This window comes from Loxodonta africana, chromosome 4 (genome assembly GCF_030014295.1).
Source record: "Loxodonta africana isolate mLoxAfr1 chromosome 4, mLoxAfr1.hap2, whole genome shotgun sequence".
Lineage (NCBI taxonomy): Eukaryota > Metazoa > Chordata > Mammalia > Proboscidea > Elephantidae > Loxodonta > Loxodonta africana.
In genome coordinates, this window is record NC_087345.1 from 53413247 (window position 1) to 53427291 (window position 14045).

At 38.4% G+C, this 14045-nt stretch overlaps 1 protein-coding gene across 1 annotated transcript in view; it reads right to left on the reverse strand.

The window, feature by feature from the left end:
• The window catches only part of ACSS3 (acyl-CoA synthetase short chain family member 3), a 180286-nt gene that overhangs the window by 70837 nt on the left and 95404 nt on the right, over window positions 1-14045 (reverse strand). The window contains exon 8 of the mRNA XM_003405601.4: window positions 1664-1815. Within this exon, the coding sequence (XP_003405649.2) occupies window positions 1664-1815 (152 nt within the window). The remainder of the gene's footprint in view (window positions 1-1663; window positions 1816-14045) is intronic.

Below are 14045 nucleotides of genomic sequence, written 5' to 3' on the forward strand. Positions count from 1 at the left end.
CAAAAGGTCGGCAGTTCAAGTCCGCCAGGCACTCCTGGGAAACTCTATGGGGCAGTTCTACTCTGTCCTATAGGGTCGCTATCAGTCGGAATTGACTCGACAGCAGTGGGTTTTTTTTTTTTTTTTTTTTGGTTTTGGGCTGAAATAAAGGAAACTAAATGGAAATGTAGTAAGTGAAGAACAAATAGAGGATGGATAGAAATAACAAAAGACCCATTTTATGAGCATCCTTTTATTTTAATAAGAGTGAAGTCTTTACTGCCCTGACAGGTAACACAACAGATAATCCCTGATGGAGCAGGAGAGCAGTGGGATGCAGACTTCAAATTCTCACAAAAGACCAAACTTAATGGTCTCACTGAGTCTAGAAGGACCCCGGAGGTCATGGTCTCCAGACCTTCTATGAGCCCAAGACTGGAACTATTCCCAAAGCCAACTCTCTGGACAGGGATCGGACTAGACTGTAAGATAAAAAAATGATACTGGTGAGGAGTGGGCTTCTTGGCTCAAGTAGACACATGAGACTATGTGGGCAACTCCTGTCTCAAGGGGAGACGAGAGGGCAGAGCGGGACAGAAGCTGGCTGAATGGACATGGGAATACAAGGTGGAGAGAAGGAGTGTGCTGTCTCACTAGGGGGAGAACAACTAGAAGTATATAGCAAGGTACATATAAATTTTCGTATGAGAGGCTGGCTTGATTTGTAAACTTTCACTTAAAGCACAATAATAAAAAAGAATTAAAAAGAGTGCAATCTCTAGATTATAAATAAAATTTTATGTAAATCTAGATCTACTTTTTTCTTAAAACAAATAAAAGGAAAAACAAAGACACAAACAAATATACTGACTGACCTTGCCCAAATTGAAAGCTTCTTGCTGCTTACAGCTGCAATTTCATGTATATTATTTATTTTAGCTCTTTCTGGGTCACAGAAACATAAAATTCAAATACTCTAGCCTTTTGACTTAATTCAAACCACTTTTCCACTTGGAGAAACAACAAAATTTCTCATTTGTATGATAACTGTGACCTATTTTAAAGAAGTTCAATAAGAATTGACACTTGGAAACTGCCTTGAAGATACAAATTGCTGTAATTATCTTTGGCTATACATATCATCAAACTAAAATGGATGTCAATAAACCACAACAAAAATGTCTAAACCATTCAGAACATACTATTACAAAACAAAAGAAAAATAATTTCTTTCACTCTTTGAACAAATGTAATTTGGACTATGATTTTTAAGCTTTATCTGTATCCTTTAAATGGAATATGCTTTCCTTCCCCTTAACCTATTCTATTTTCAAAAGACAGATGCTACTACATATAGGCATATATGTTTAAAGTCATAGCATTTTACTTTAAGAATAATATGAGCAGCATCATTAAAAAAAAAAAGAAATATTTTGGCAAGTTTTAAACAGAAATAAACTTGATACTGTATTAAAAAAAAAAAAAACTTGGTGTCTTTAAAATTCCAACTCTTTCAAAGGTGTATTTAGAAAAAAAAAAAAATTAGAATAGTCAGTCTTAATAATACTCAGAATCTTCTGGTTCTTCCCATACAGATATCCCGGTACTGTAAAAAATATAATATCCAGTGATTCATTTTGATTGAAGTTTTTAATGTAATTTGCCCTGCGCATTCTGAGTTCACCTTGTCAGAGAGTACTGCTTCCCCAAGACTGCCCCAGGGTCCTGTTGACGGATTGCTCTGATGGCAGTAGGCGCTGTAAACAAGGCAGTCACTCCATGTTCTGCCAGCACACGGAAATAAGCACCAGCATCTGGTGTACCCACAGGCTTCCCCTACAATGAGATGCATTTCAAATGTCACTGGGTAAAATGTCTCATATTTCATTGAGAGTTCAATACTTACACATTTAACATAGCAATGTTAATAAAATTGGGTTCTCAACAAATCTTAGTTTGGAAATACTCTCATGTTCTCTCACAAATAAAACAAACCAAAAGCACACACCAGAGAGGCTGTTTGCTCTATGACAGCCTCCTAAAAGCTTTTCAAATTGCAAGCATTAATTTCTCCAATTCTGGAAAATAAAGGACCCATTAAATACTGAATATGACCCAATGTGTCATATTCAAATTAGTAACATAAACAGGCTTCTATATGTCAAGAAATTAAATATATTATTTTGTGGGGTAAACTAAATGAGAAATAAACCTGCTATGGATTTCTAATATTAACATATTTTTTCATGGTCATGGTTAAGGCGGACAGTAGAAACTCTGAAAATATTTGAGAAAAGAGAAAAAATTGGAAGCAGAGTGATTCCTGAGCAATGAAAGATCTTTGCAAGTAAAATAGCTCACTCCAAGTAAAGCAACTTCTATGAATAAAAAAAATTATCTAGCAAGATAGTTCAAATTCATGTTCTCAATCATTTCAAAATGACATTGCACGTGTTCAATGGAAAAATTATGCATAAAAATCTAACGATTTTGGCAGACTACACAATTCAAAAGGACACAAAGCATTTTTTTTTCAATTGGTGTTTATTCAAAGTGAAAAATAAGCAAGGCATTTAAATATTAATAATTCTGTGAAAATTCTAAGTTGTCCATAAAATCCATCTTGGCCAAATACCCTCATTCCTCAGTCTATTCTCATCACTGTTATTTATTCCTGTTCTTCCAAAGCCAGGTACCTAGAATGTTAATATATGCTACATGAAAAAAGAAAAATTCATAATCAAACTCTTTTTGTAAAAGTTGGGATAAACAAAGAAAAAAACAGATCTTGGCCATTTATTGAAGTCTTGATAGTGTTAAAGTCCATCAGGAATTTCCAAGAGATGGAAACCTAACTGTACGTAATACTTCCTAAACTTCAGTGACCACATCCCCCATCTGAGCAGCCCATGAACCTTATTATTTGGAAAGAATTATTTAGGCAACACTAATCTAAGTTATAAAGTGAAAATGATTTGCCAGAAGTAAAAAGAAAGAATTATGAAAGACAGATAATAAATAAGAATTACCCTGTAGATGTTAATTAACCTAGATTGACTACTCACTTCTTACTGAATCTTTGATAGGGCAATTTTTTTTAATGGTTGCCCTGAATAATTTTTAGCATAATTGTTTCTTCTTTTTAAAAATTAACGCTTCTAAGTATTTCTTATATTGAACTGTTTTCTCTCTTATCCTTTTAATGCTTAAGTATTTGTTGCAACTGAAATTCATTTTTATTATCACAACTATCCAAAGCACTTGAATTCAGTTTATTTCATTACCAACCTCATGTGGGTCAATAGATTCACATAATATAAAAAACGGACAGATACAATCTGGCAACACATATACATAATTTGACTCACAAAGTTCGAAGGCTTGAGCACGTCAGTCTGAAATAAATCAACTCCATTATTGTCTTTAACACCGAGGTAAACATTTCACTTTCCCCCCTTTGATATATCTTAGACACTAATCAGCCCATTGAATACTAAATTGTGACTTAGGACACTTGAATCTTATCTGCATAAAAAATTTATTAACTACCTTATGTAATATACTTACCTTGCCTATGTGTCTATTTTCCTTCCTGCTGAATAAAAACAAATGCTTCTGTCAATATTTCCTCAATAAGCTAAGCACACTGAGATAATATTTTCAAATAGTTGGGCCTCAACTGAAGGAAGATAGTTGGCTGCCAATCAGAGTTGAAGCTCTCTACAGTCTACAGTGCCAGTGTCGTAGAGCGATAACAACATACACACTAAAGGCTGATATTAATGTCATAATGAAAATGCTATACCATGTATGATTACCATGTATGACACGTTGTTATTAGGCGCCATAGAGTTGGTTCTGACTCATAGTGACCCTATGTACAACAGAACAAAACTCTGCTGGACCTGTGCCATTTTCATAATTGTTGTTATGTTTGAGCCCATTGTTGCAGCCGCTGCGTCAGCCTATCTCATAGAGGGTCTTCCTCTTTATTCCCTGACCGTCCACTTTATCAAGCATGATGTCCTTATCCAGGGACTGGTCCCTACTGATAACATGTCCAAAGTATATGAGACGAAGTCTTGAAACCCTCCCTTCCAAGGAGCATTCTGGTTTTACTTCTTCCAAGGCGGATGTGTTCATTCTTCTGGCAGTCCATGGTATGTTCAATATTATTCACCAATACTGTAATTTAAATGCATCAATTCTTCTTCAGTCTTTCTTATTCATTGTCCAGCTTTTGCGTGGATATAAGGTGACTGAAAACACCACGGCTTGGGTCAGGTGCACATTAGTTCTCAAGGTGTCATCTTTGCTTTTTAACACTTTAAGAGATTTTTTGCATCAGACTAGTCCAATGAAATTTTTCATTTGATTTCTTTTTTTTTTTTTTTATAATAACTTTTATTAAGCTTCAAGTGAACGTTTACAAATCCAATCAGTCTGTCACATATAAGTTTACATACATCTCACTCCCTACTCCCACTTACTCTCCCCGTCTTGAGTCAGCCCTTTCAGTCTCTCCTTTCTTGACAATTTTGCCGGCTTCCCTCTCTCTCTATCCTCCCATCCCCCCTCCAGGCAAGAGTTGCCAACACAATCTCAAGTGTCCACCTGATATAATTAGCTCACTCTTCATCAGCATCTCTCTCCCACCCGCTGACCAGTCCCTTTCATTTCTGATGAGTTGTCTTCGGGGATGGTTCCTGTCCTGTGTCAACAGAAGGTCTGGGGAGCATGGCCGCCGGGATTCCTCCAGTCTCAGTCAGACCATTAAGTTTGGTCTTGTTATGAGAATTTGGGGTCTGCATCCCACTGATCTCCTGCTCCCTCAGGGGTCCTCTGCTGAGCTCCCTGTCTGGGCAGACATCGATTGTGGCCGGGCACCAACTAGTTCTTCTGGTCTCAGGATGTTGTAGGTCTCTGGTTCATGTGGCCCTTTCTGTCTCTTGGGCTCTTAGTTGTCATGTGGGCTTGGTGTTCTTCATTTTCCTTTGCTCCAGGTGGGTTGAGACCAATTGCTGCATCTTAGATGGCTGCTTGTTAGCATTTAAGACCCCAGACGCCACATTTCAAAGTGGGATGCAGAATGATTTCATAATAGAATTATTTTGCCAATTGACTTAGAAGTCCCCGCAAACCATGTTCCCCAGACCCCCGCGCTTGCTCCGCTGACCTTTGAAGCATTCATTTTATCCCGGAAACTTCTTTGCTTTTGGTCCAGTCCAATTGAGCTGACCTTCCATGTATTGAGTGTTGTCTTTCCCTTCACCTAAAGCAGTTCTTATCTACTGATTAATCAATAAAAAACCCTCTCCCACCCTCCCTCCCTCCCCCCCTCGTAACCACAAAAGTATGTGTTCTTCTCAGGTTTACTATTTCTCAAGATCTTATAATAGTGGTCTTATACAATATTTGTCCTTTTGCCTCTGACTCATTTCGCTCAGCATAATGCCTTCCAGGTTCCTCCATGTTATGAAATGTTTCAGAGATTCGTCACTGTTCTTTATCGATGCGTAGTATTCCATTGTGTGAATATACCACAATTTATTTACCCATTGATCCGTTGATGGACACCTTGGTTGCTTCCAACTTTTTGCTATTGTAAACAGAGCTGCAATAAACATGGGTGTGCATATATCTGTTTGTATGAAGGCTCTTGTATCTCTAGGGTATATTCCTAGGAGTGGGATTTCTGGGTTGTATGGTAGTTCAATTTCTAACTGTTTAAGATAACGCCAGAGAGATTTCCAAAGTGGTTGTACCATTTTACATTCCCACCAGCTGTGTATGAGAGTTCCAATCTCTCCGCAGCCTCTCCAACATTTATTATTTTGTGTTTTTTGGATTAATGCCAGCCTTGCTGGTGTGAGATGGAATCTCATCGTAGTTTTAATTTGCATTTCTCTAATGGCTAATGATCGAGAGCATTTTCTCATGTATCTGTTGGCTGCCTGAATATCTTCTTTAGAGAAATGTGTGTTCATATCCTTTGCCCACTTCTTGATTGGGTTGTTTGTCTTTTTGTGGTTGAGTTTTGACAGAATCATGTAGATTTTAGAGATCAGGCGCTGGTCGGAGATGTCATAGCTGAAAATTCTTTCCCAATCTGTAGGTGGTCTTTTTACTCTTTTGGTGAAGTCTTTAGATGAGCATAGGTGTTGGATTTTTAGGAGCTCCCAGTTATCGGGTTTCTCTTCATCATTTTTGGTAATGTTTTGTATTCTGTTTATACCTTGTATTAGGGCTCCTAGGGTTGTCCCAATTTTTTCTTCCATGATCTTTATCGTTTTAGTCTTTATGTTTAGGTCTTTGATCCACTTGGAGTTAGTTTTTGTGCATGGTGTGAGGTATGGGTCCTGTTTCATTTTTTTGCAAATGGATATCCAGTTATGCCAGCACCATTTGTTAAAAAGGCTATCTTTTCCCCAGTTAATTGACACTGGTCCTTTGTCAAATATCAGCTGCTCATACGTGGATGGATCTATGTCTGGGTTCTCAATTCTGTTCCATTGGTCTATGTGTCTGTTGTTGTACCAATACCAGGCTGTTTTGACTACTGTGGCTGTATAATAGGTTCTGAAGTCAGGTAAGGTGAGGCCTCCCACTTTCTTCTTCTTTTTCAGTAGTGCTTTGCTTATCCGGGGCTTCTTTCCGTTCCATATGAAATTGGTGATTTGTTTCTCTATCCCCTTAAAATATGACATTGGAATTTGGATCGGAAGTGCGTTAAATGTATAGATGGCTTTTGGTAGAATAGACATTTTTACTATGTTAAGTCTTCCTATCCATGAGCAAGGTATGTTTTTCCACTTAAGTATGTCCTTTTGAATTCCTTGTAGTAGAGCTTTGTAGTTTTCTTTGTATAGGTCTTTTACATCCTTGGTAAGATTTATTCCTAAGTATCTTATCTTCTTGGGGGCTATTGTGAATGGTATTGATTTGGTAATTTCCTCTTCGGTGTTCTTTTTGTTGATGTAGAGGAATCCAAGTGATTTTTGTATGTTTATTTTATAACCTGAGACTCTGCCAAACTCTTCTATTAGTTTCAGTAGTTTTCTGGAGGATTCCTTAGGGTTTTCTGTGTATATAATCATGTCATCTGCAAATAGTGATAACTTTACTTCTTCCTTGCCAATCCGGATACCTTTTATTTCTTTGTCTAGCCTGATTGCCCTGGCTAAGACTTCCAACACGATGTTGAATAAGAGCGGTGATAAAGGGCATCCTTGTCTGGTTCCCGTTCTCAAGGGAAATGCTTTCAGGTTCTCTCCATTTAGAGTGATATTGGCTGTTGGCTTTGCATAGATGCCCTTTATTATGTTGAGGAATTTTCCTTCAATTCCTATTTTGGTGAGAGTTTTTATCATGAATGGGTGTTGGACTTTGTCAAATGCCTTTTCTGCATCAATTGATAAGATCATGTGGTTTTTGTCTTTTGATTTATTTATGTGATGGATTACATTAATGGTTTTTCTGATATTAAACCAGCCTTGCATACCTGGTATAAATCCCACTTGATCAGGGTGAATTATTTTTTTGATGTGTCGTTGGATTCTATTGGCTAGAATTTTGTTGAGGATTTTTGCATCAATGTTCATGAGGGATATAGGTCTATAATTTTCTTTTTTTGTAATGTCTTTACCTGGTTTTGGTATCAGGGAGATGGTGGCTTCATAGAATGAGTTGGGTAGTATTCCGTCATTTTCTATGCTTTGGAATACCTTTAGTAGTAGTGGTGTTAACTCTTCTCTGAAAATTTGGTAGAACTCTGCAGTGAAGCCGTCCGGGCCAGGACTTTTTTTTGTTGGGAGTTTTTTGATTACCGTTTCAATCTCTTTTTTTGTTATGGGTCTATTTAGTTGTTCTACTTCTGAATGTGTTAGTTTAGGTAGGTAGTGTTTTTCCAGGAATTCATCCATTTCTTCTAGGTTTTCAAATTTGTTAGAGTACAATTTTTCATAATAATCTGAAATGATTCTTTTAATTTCATTTGGTTCTGTTGTGATGTGGTCCTTCTCATTTCTTATTCGGGTTATTTGTTTCCTTTCCGGTATTTCTTTAGTCAGTCTAGCCAATGGTTTATCAATTTTGTTAATTTTTTCAAAGAACCAGCTTTTGGCTTTGTTAATTCTTTCGATTGTTTTTCTGTTCTCTAATTCATTTAGTTCAACTCTCATTTTTATTATTTGTTTTCTTCTGGTGCCTGATGGATTCTTTTGTTGCTCACTTTCTATTTGTTCAAGTTGTAGGGACAGTTCTCTGATTTTGGCTCTTTCTTCTTTTTGTATGTGTGCATTTATTGATATAAATTGGCCTCTGAGCACTGCTTTTGCTGTGTCCCAGAGGTTTTGATAGGAAGTATTTTCATTCTCGTTGCTTTCTATGAATTTCCTTATTCCCTCCTTGATGTCTTCTATAACCCAGTCTTTTTTCAGGAGGGTATTGTTCATTTTCCAAGTATTTGATTTCTTTTCCCTCGTTTTTCTGTTATTGATCTCTAGTTTTATTGCCTTGTGGTCTGAGAAGATGCTTTGTAATATTTCGATGTTTTGGACTCTGCAAAGGTTTGTTTTATGACCTAATATGTGGTCTATTCTAGAGAATGTTCCATGTGCGCTGGAAAAAAAAGTATATTTTGCAGCAGTTGGGTGGAGAGTTCTGTATAAGTCAATGAGGTCAAGTTGGTTGATTGTTGTAATTAGATCTTCCGTGTCTCTGTTGAGCTTCTTACTGGATGTCCTGTCCTTCTCCGAAAGTGGTGTGTTGAAGTCTCCTACTATAATTGTGGAGGTATCTATCTTGCTTTTCAGTTCTGTTAAAATTTGATTTATGTATCTTGCAGCCCTGTCATTGGGTGCGTAAATATTTAATATGGTTATGTCTTCCTGATCAATTGTCCCTTTTATCATTATATAGTGTCCTTCTTTATCCTTTGTGGTGGATTTAAGTCTAAAGTCTATTTTGTCAGAAATTAATATTGCTACTCCTCTTCGTTTTTGCTTATTGTTTGCTTGATATACTTTTTTCCATCCTTTGAGTTTTAGTTTGTTTGTGTCTCTAAGTCTAAGGTGTGTCTCTTGTAGGCAGCATATAGATGGATCGTGTTTCTTTATCCAGTCTGTGACTCTCTGTCTCTTTATTGGTGCATTTAGTCCATTTACATTCAGGGTAATTATAGATAAATAAGTTTTTAGTGCTGTCATTTTGATGCCTTTTTATGTGTGTTGTTGACAATTTCATTTTTCCACATACTTTTTTGTGCTGAGGCGTTTTTCTTAGTAAATTGTGAGATCCTCATTTTCATAGTGTTTGACTTTATGTTAGTTGAGTCGTTACGTTTTTCTTGGCTTTTATCTTGAGTTATAGAGTTGTTATACCTTTTTGTGGTTACCTCATTATATACCCCTATTTTACTAAGTAAAAACCTAACTTGTATTGTCCTATATCGCCTTGTATCACTCTCCATATGGCAGTTCAATGCCTCCTGTATTTAGTCCCTCTTTTTGATTATTGTGATCTTTTACCTATTGACTTCCATGATTCCCTGTTATGTGTATTTTTTTTTTTTAATTAATCTTAATTTGTTTGTTTTTGTGATTTCCCTATTTGAGTTGATATCAGGACGTTCTGTTTTGTGACCTTGTGTTGTGCTGATATCTGATATTATTGGTTCTCTGACCAAACAATATCCTTTAGTATTTCTTGTAGCTTTGGTTTGGTTTTTGCAAATTCTCTAAACTTGTGTTTGTCTGTAAATATCTTAATTTCGCCTTCATATTTCAGAGAGAGTTTTGCTGGATATATGATCCTTGGTTGGCAGTTTTTCTCCTTCAGTGTTCTGTATATGTCGTCCCATTCCCTTCTTGCCTGCATGGTTTCTGCTGAGTAGTCAGAACATATTCTTATTGATTCTCCCTTGAAGGAAACCTTTCTTTTCTCCCTGGCTGCTTTTAAAATTTTCTGTTTATCTTTGGTTTTGGTGAGTTTGATGATAATATGTCTTGGTGTTTTTCTTTTTGTATCAATCTTAAATGGGGTTCGATGAGCATCTTGGATAGATATCCTTTCGTCTTTCATGATATCAGGGAAGTTTTCGGTCAGAAGTTCTTCAACTATTTTCTCTGTGTTTTCTGTCCCCCCTCCCTGTTCTGGGACTCCAATCACCCGCAGGTTATCCTTCTTGATAGAGTCCCACATAATTCTTAGGGTTTCTTCATTTTTTTTAATTCTTTTATCTGATTTTTTTTCAGCTATGTTGGTGTTGATTCCCTGGTCCTCCAGATGTCCCAGTCTGCATTCTAATTGCTCAAGTCTGCTCCTCTGACTTCCTAGTGTGTTGTCTAATTCTGTTATTTTATTGTTAATCTTTTGGATTTCTACATGTTGTCTCTCTATGGATTCTTGCAACTTATTAATTTTTCCAGTATGTTCTTGAATAATCTTTTTGAGTTCTTCAACAGTTTTATCAGTGTGTTCCTTGGCTTTTTCTGCAGATATCCTAATTTCATTTGTGATATCATTAAGCATTCTGTAAATTAGTTTTTTATATTCTGTATCTGATAATTCCAAAATTGTATCTTCATTTGGGAAAGATTTTGATTCTTTTGTTTGGGGGGTTGGAGAAGCTGTCACGGTCTGCTTCTTTAAGTGGTTTGATATGGATTGTTGTCTCCGAGCCATCACTGGGAAACTAGTTTTTCCAGAAAATCCGCTAAAAAAAAACTGCAGTCAGATCCCTATCAGAGTTCTCCCTCTGGCTCAGGCTATTCAGATGTTAATGAAGCCGCCTGGGGAGGGTGGGGGAGGGAACAGAGAGATAGGAGAGTAGCACCTCAGAATATAGCCAGAGTTGCTTGTCTTGCTTGGAATGACTGTTATATCTGAGATTCCCGCGGGCGCGTCGCCTATGTGTGCTGGCTGTGTGGAGATTGCCCCCAGGGGGTCTGGCCCGCTGGAGTCACGGTCAGATCCTCCGCTTCCAGCCCCACGCCCAGTGTCAAGGCTCCCCTACTGGGACGGTGCACTCTCAACTCCAAAATCAGTCGCTGCCTCCCGGGGACTTCTCGTCTCTCCAGCCGTGTGGCCGTGCCGCCCCCGTGAACCAGGTGGGCCCCCTCCCGGGGTTAGTTCAGATGGGTGGAGTAGCTCCCCGTGCTTGTGCCGCGACCGAGTGTCCCGGCTGGAACGCTGTTCTCCCCACTCCAATACCAGTCGCTGCCTCCCGGGGACTTCTCCTACCGGCTGTGTCCCACGCCGCCCGCGCGACCCGGCTGGTCCCCTTCCCGGGGTTAGTTCAGGGGGTGGAGCAACTCTCCGTGTTTATGGCGTACCTGCGTGCAGTCCAAATCCCTGCGGGACGGTTCTCCGGCTCGGATGCTGCTCTTTCTGCTCCAAGATCAGTCACTGCCTCCCGGGGACTTCTCCTACCGGCTGCGTCCCACGCCGCCCGTGGAACCGGCTGGTCCCTCTCCCGGGGTTAGTTCAGGGGGGTGGAGCAGGTCTCTGTGCTTGTGCCGTACCTGACTGGTACTCTGGCTCCAGGCTCTGGAAACTATCGCTGCTTCCCCGTATTAGTTCGTTCTCCGTCTCTAAATCTGTGTTTGTTGTTCAGGGTTCGTAGATTGTTATGTATGTGATCGATTCACTTGTTTTTCCGTGTCTTTGTTGTAAGAGGGATCCGAGGTAACGTCTGCCTAGTCCGCCATCTTGGCTCCGCCCTCTCATTTGATTTCTTGACTTTCGTTTCTATGGATGTTGATTGTGGATCCAAGTATATTGTTACAGTTGGCCTTTTTAATTCCCTTCTGCAAACCTAAAGGCTACATTATTGTTTACTGCCCAGAGAACAGAGGCAGAAACTGGTACCTACAATTATGAAGTAGAGATTATAAACTTGCAGCTGATATAAATCTTAAATTTTTATTATAGTTTTCTAAAATATCAGCTGCTAATATCATTTAGAAGCCCTGATGGTGCAGTGGCTAAGCGCTCGGCTGCTAACCAAAAGGTCAGTAGCTGGAACCCACCAGTCACTCTGTGGGAAAAAGATGTGGCAGTCTGCCTCCTTCAAGATTACAGCCTTGGAAACCCTATGAGGCAGTTCTATCTATTCTGACTTACTGGGTTGTTATGAGTCGGAATCGACTCAGTGGCACTGTTTTTTTTTTTTTTTTTTTTTTCGGTTTTAATATCAGTTAGATTTAAGATGAGGTTAGAGTAGGGGCAAAGCACACAAAGACATTTGTTAAAATAACTTAAAAATTAACTTTCATTTATAATTTTCTACTACTTAGAATTCAATGTGTTAATATTAATGGGTCAGGAGATGAAAAGCTCTGGGTTAGAAAAACCAGATGATGTCTCAGTTTCTCATGAAGTTCCTATTTTAGTTCTGTCTCCAACACCAAAAAGTAGTAAAATGCAGCAACTTAGCAAAACAAAGATAAACACTAGAATTAAATCTTTGAGTGAAAATTTAACTGCTTTATTATTAAACCTATGCCTTCAGCTTATTCAAGGTTTGGGGTCATGGGTACTTATAGTTTCCTGAACTTTGACATAAACATTTTTGAGTAAACTGCAGCATTTGTCTCTTTTTTGAGGTAAGATTAGAAATACATTTGAGCTCTTTTTGAACAACAGCTGAGAATGTCACCTAAGGCATGTTTCTGCTGTATTTTTAAGGTGAAGGCAGCAATATGCCTTTACTGAGTAATTCTGAATTTCATTTCAGCAGACAAGTGCGGCCATGTTTTTGATTGTTTATTTTGGAAAAGTGATGAAACGCAAAACATGATTTGTTGTTTCTACTATATACCATGTGCCTTCAAGGGATGAGTGGTTGGGCCAGTAACATTTAAACCTGAGACCTTTTAAAATCTAAGGAATACTCCAGGGCATATTATTTAGTGAAAAAAACAAAACGTGGAATAGGGCGCATACTATTTGTACAAAACCAATTGCATAAAGAAGGAGAAAAGACTTTCCTTGTCCATTCATTAACTATTATATATAAGACAGATTGCCTCCATGTGAGAAAAATCAGGTACCTGGGGACAGAAGATGGTGAGATGATTACTCTTTCCCCTTTTGTGCATTTTGAAATATAAACCAAAGGAGTGTATAACCCTCTTCCCCAAAGTCTCTCCATAACTCACATTATTTTGTCTCAATTTGGAAAACACTAGTTTGCAATTCCTTAGCCTTGAGTTCTTCACTTAAGGACATGCTCTGGCTTCCAGGCCTGAAAAGGTAGAACCTCTCCATAACTAAAGCTCCAACTTTCTTTCATTATATATTCAAGGTATGAGTGTGTGTCTATAACTCTATCTATATCTTTCCCCTTTGGGTTTATTATTCCCCTGACTTCTTCCAGCTCTGAGAGTGGGCCATACTGGGCCTTGTGATGGGGCCACCACCCCCCCCCCCCCCAGTAACTAATCCACTACTTCTGCCTGGGTCGGAAAATAGTCCATCTGTCCCACTAAAAAAAAAAAAGCTTACCTCTAGAAGTATTAATGCCAAGTAAATGAAGCAGAGCACTGGAACTGATAATTCTGTAGACCAGGTGATGAGCTAATTTGCAATTCTGACATATTTAGCATACTCGGTAGCCACAGAGTACACTTATCACTACTGTAGCTGGTGGCTTTTGTTTTTACCTGAACTCTTACATGCTGGTAACCTAACATCCTGCTACCCTGTACTAGCCAAGCAAATTAAGATTTTTCTCTATTTCCATAGAGTAGTGAGACGTTGCTGTAATCAGAGAAATTAAATCACCCTACCAAACTTCTGCCAAGGAAGTAAAGTGTGGCTATTCCAAATGTATACTGGAATTCAACCTAAGATTGCAAAAAGCCCAGCTCCTCCTTACCTTCCAATACTTCACCCAAAACAACCTTCAAATATGCTCATATTTCCTCATGCTAGAAAGCAAAACAAATACAATAAACTTTCCAATCAACTTGCTCTCATAAAGGTGATAATGACACCCTAACCCCTCAAAGCCTCATTCAGTCATTGTGCTACCAGATCTTTCTCAACAGCATTTGGTACCACCA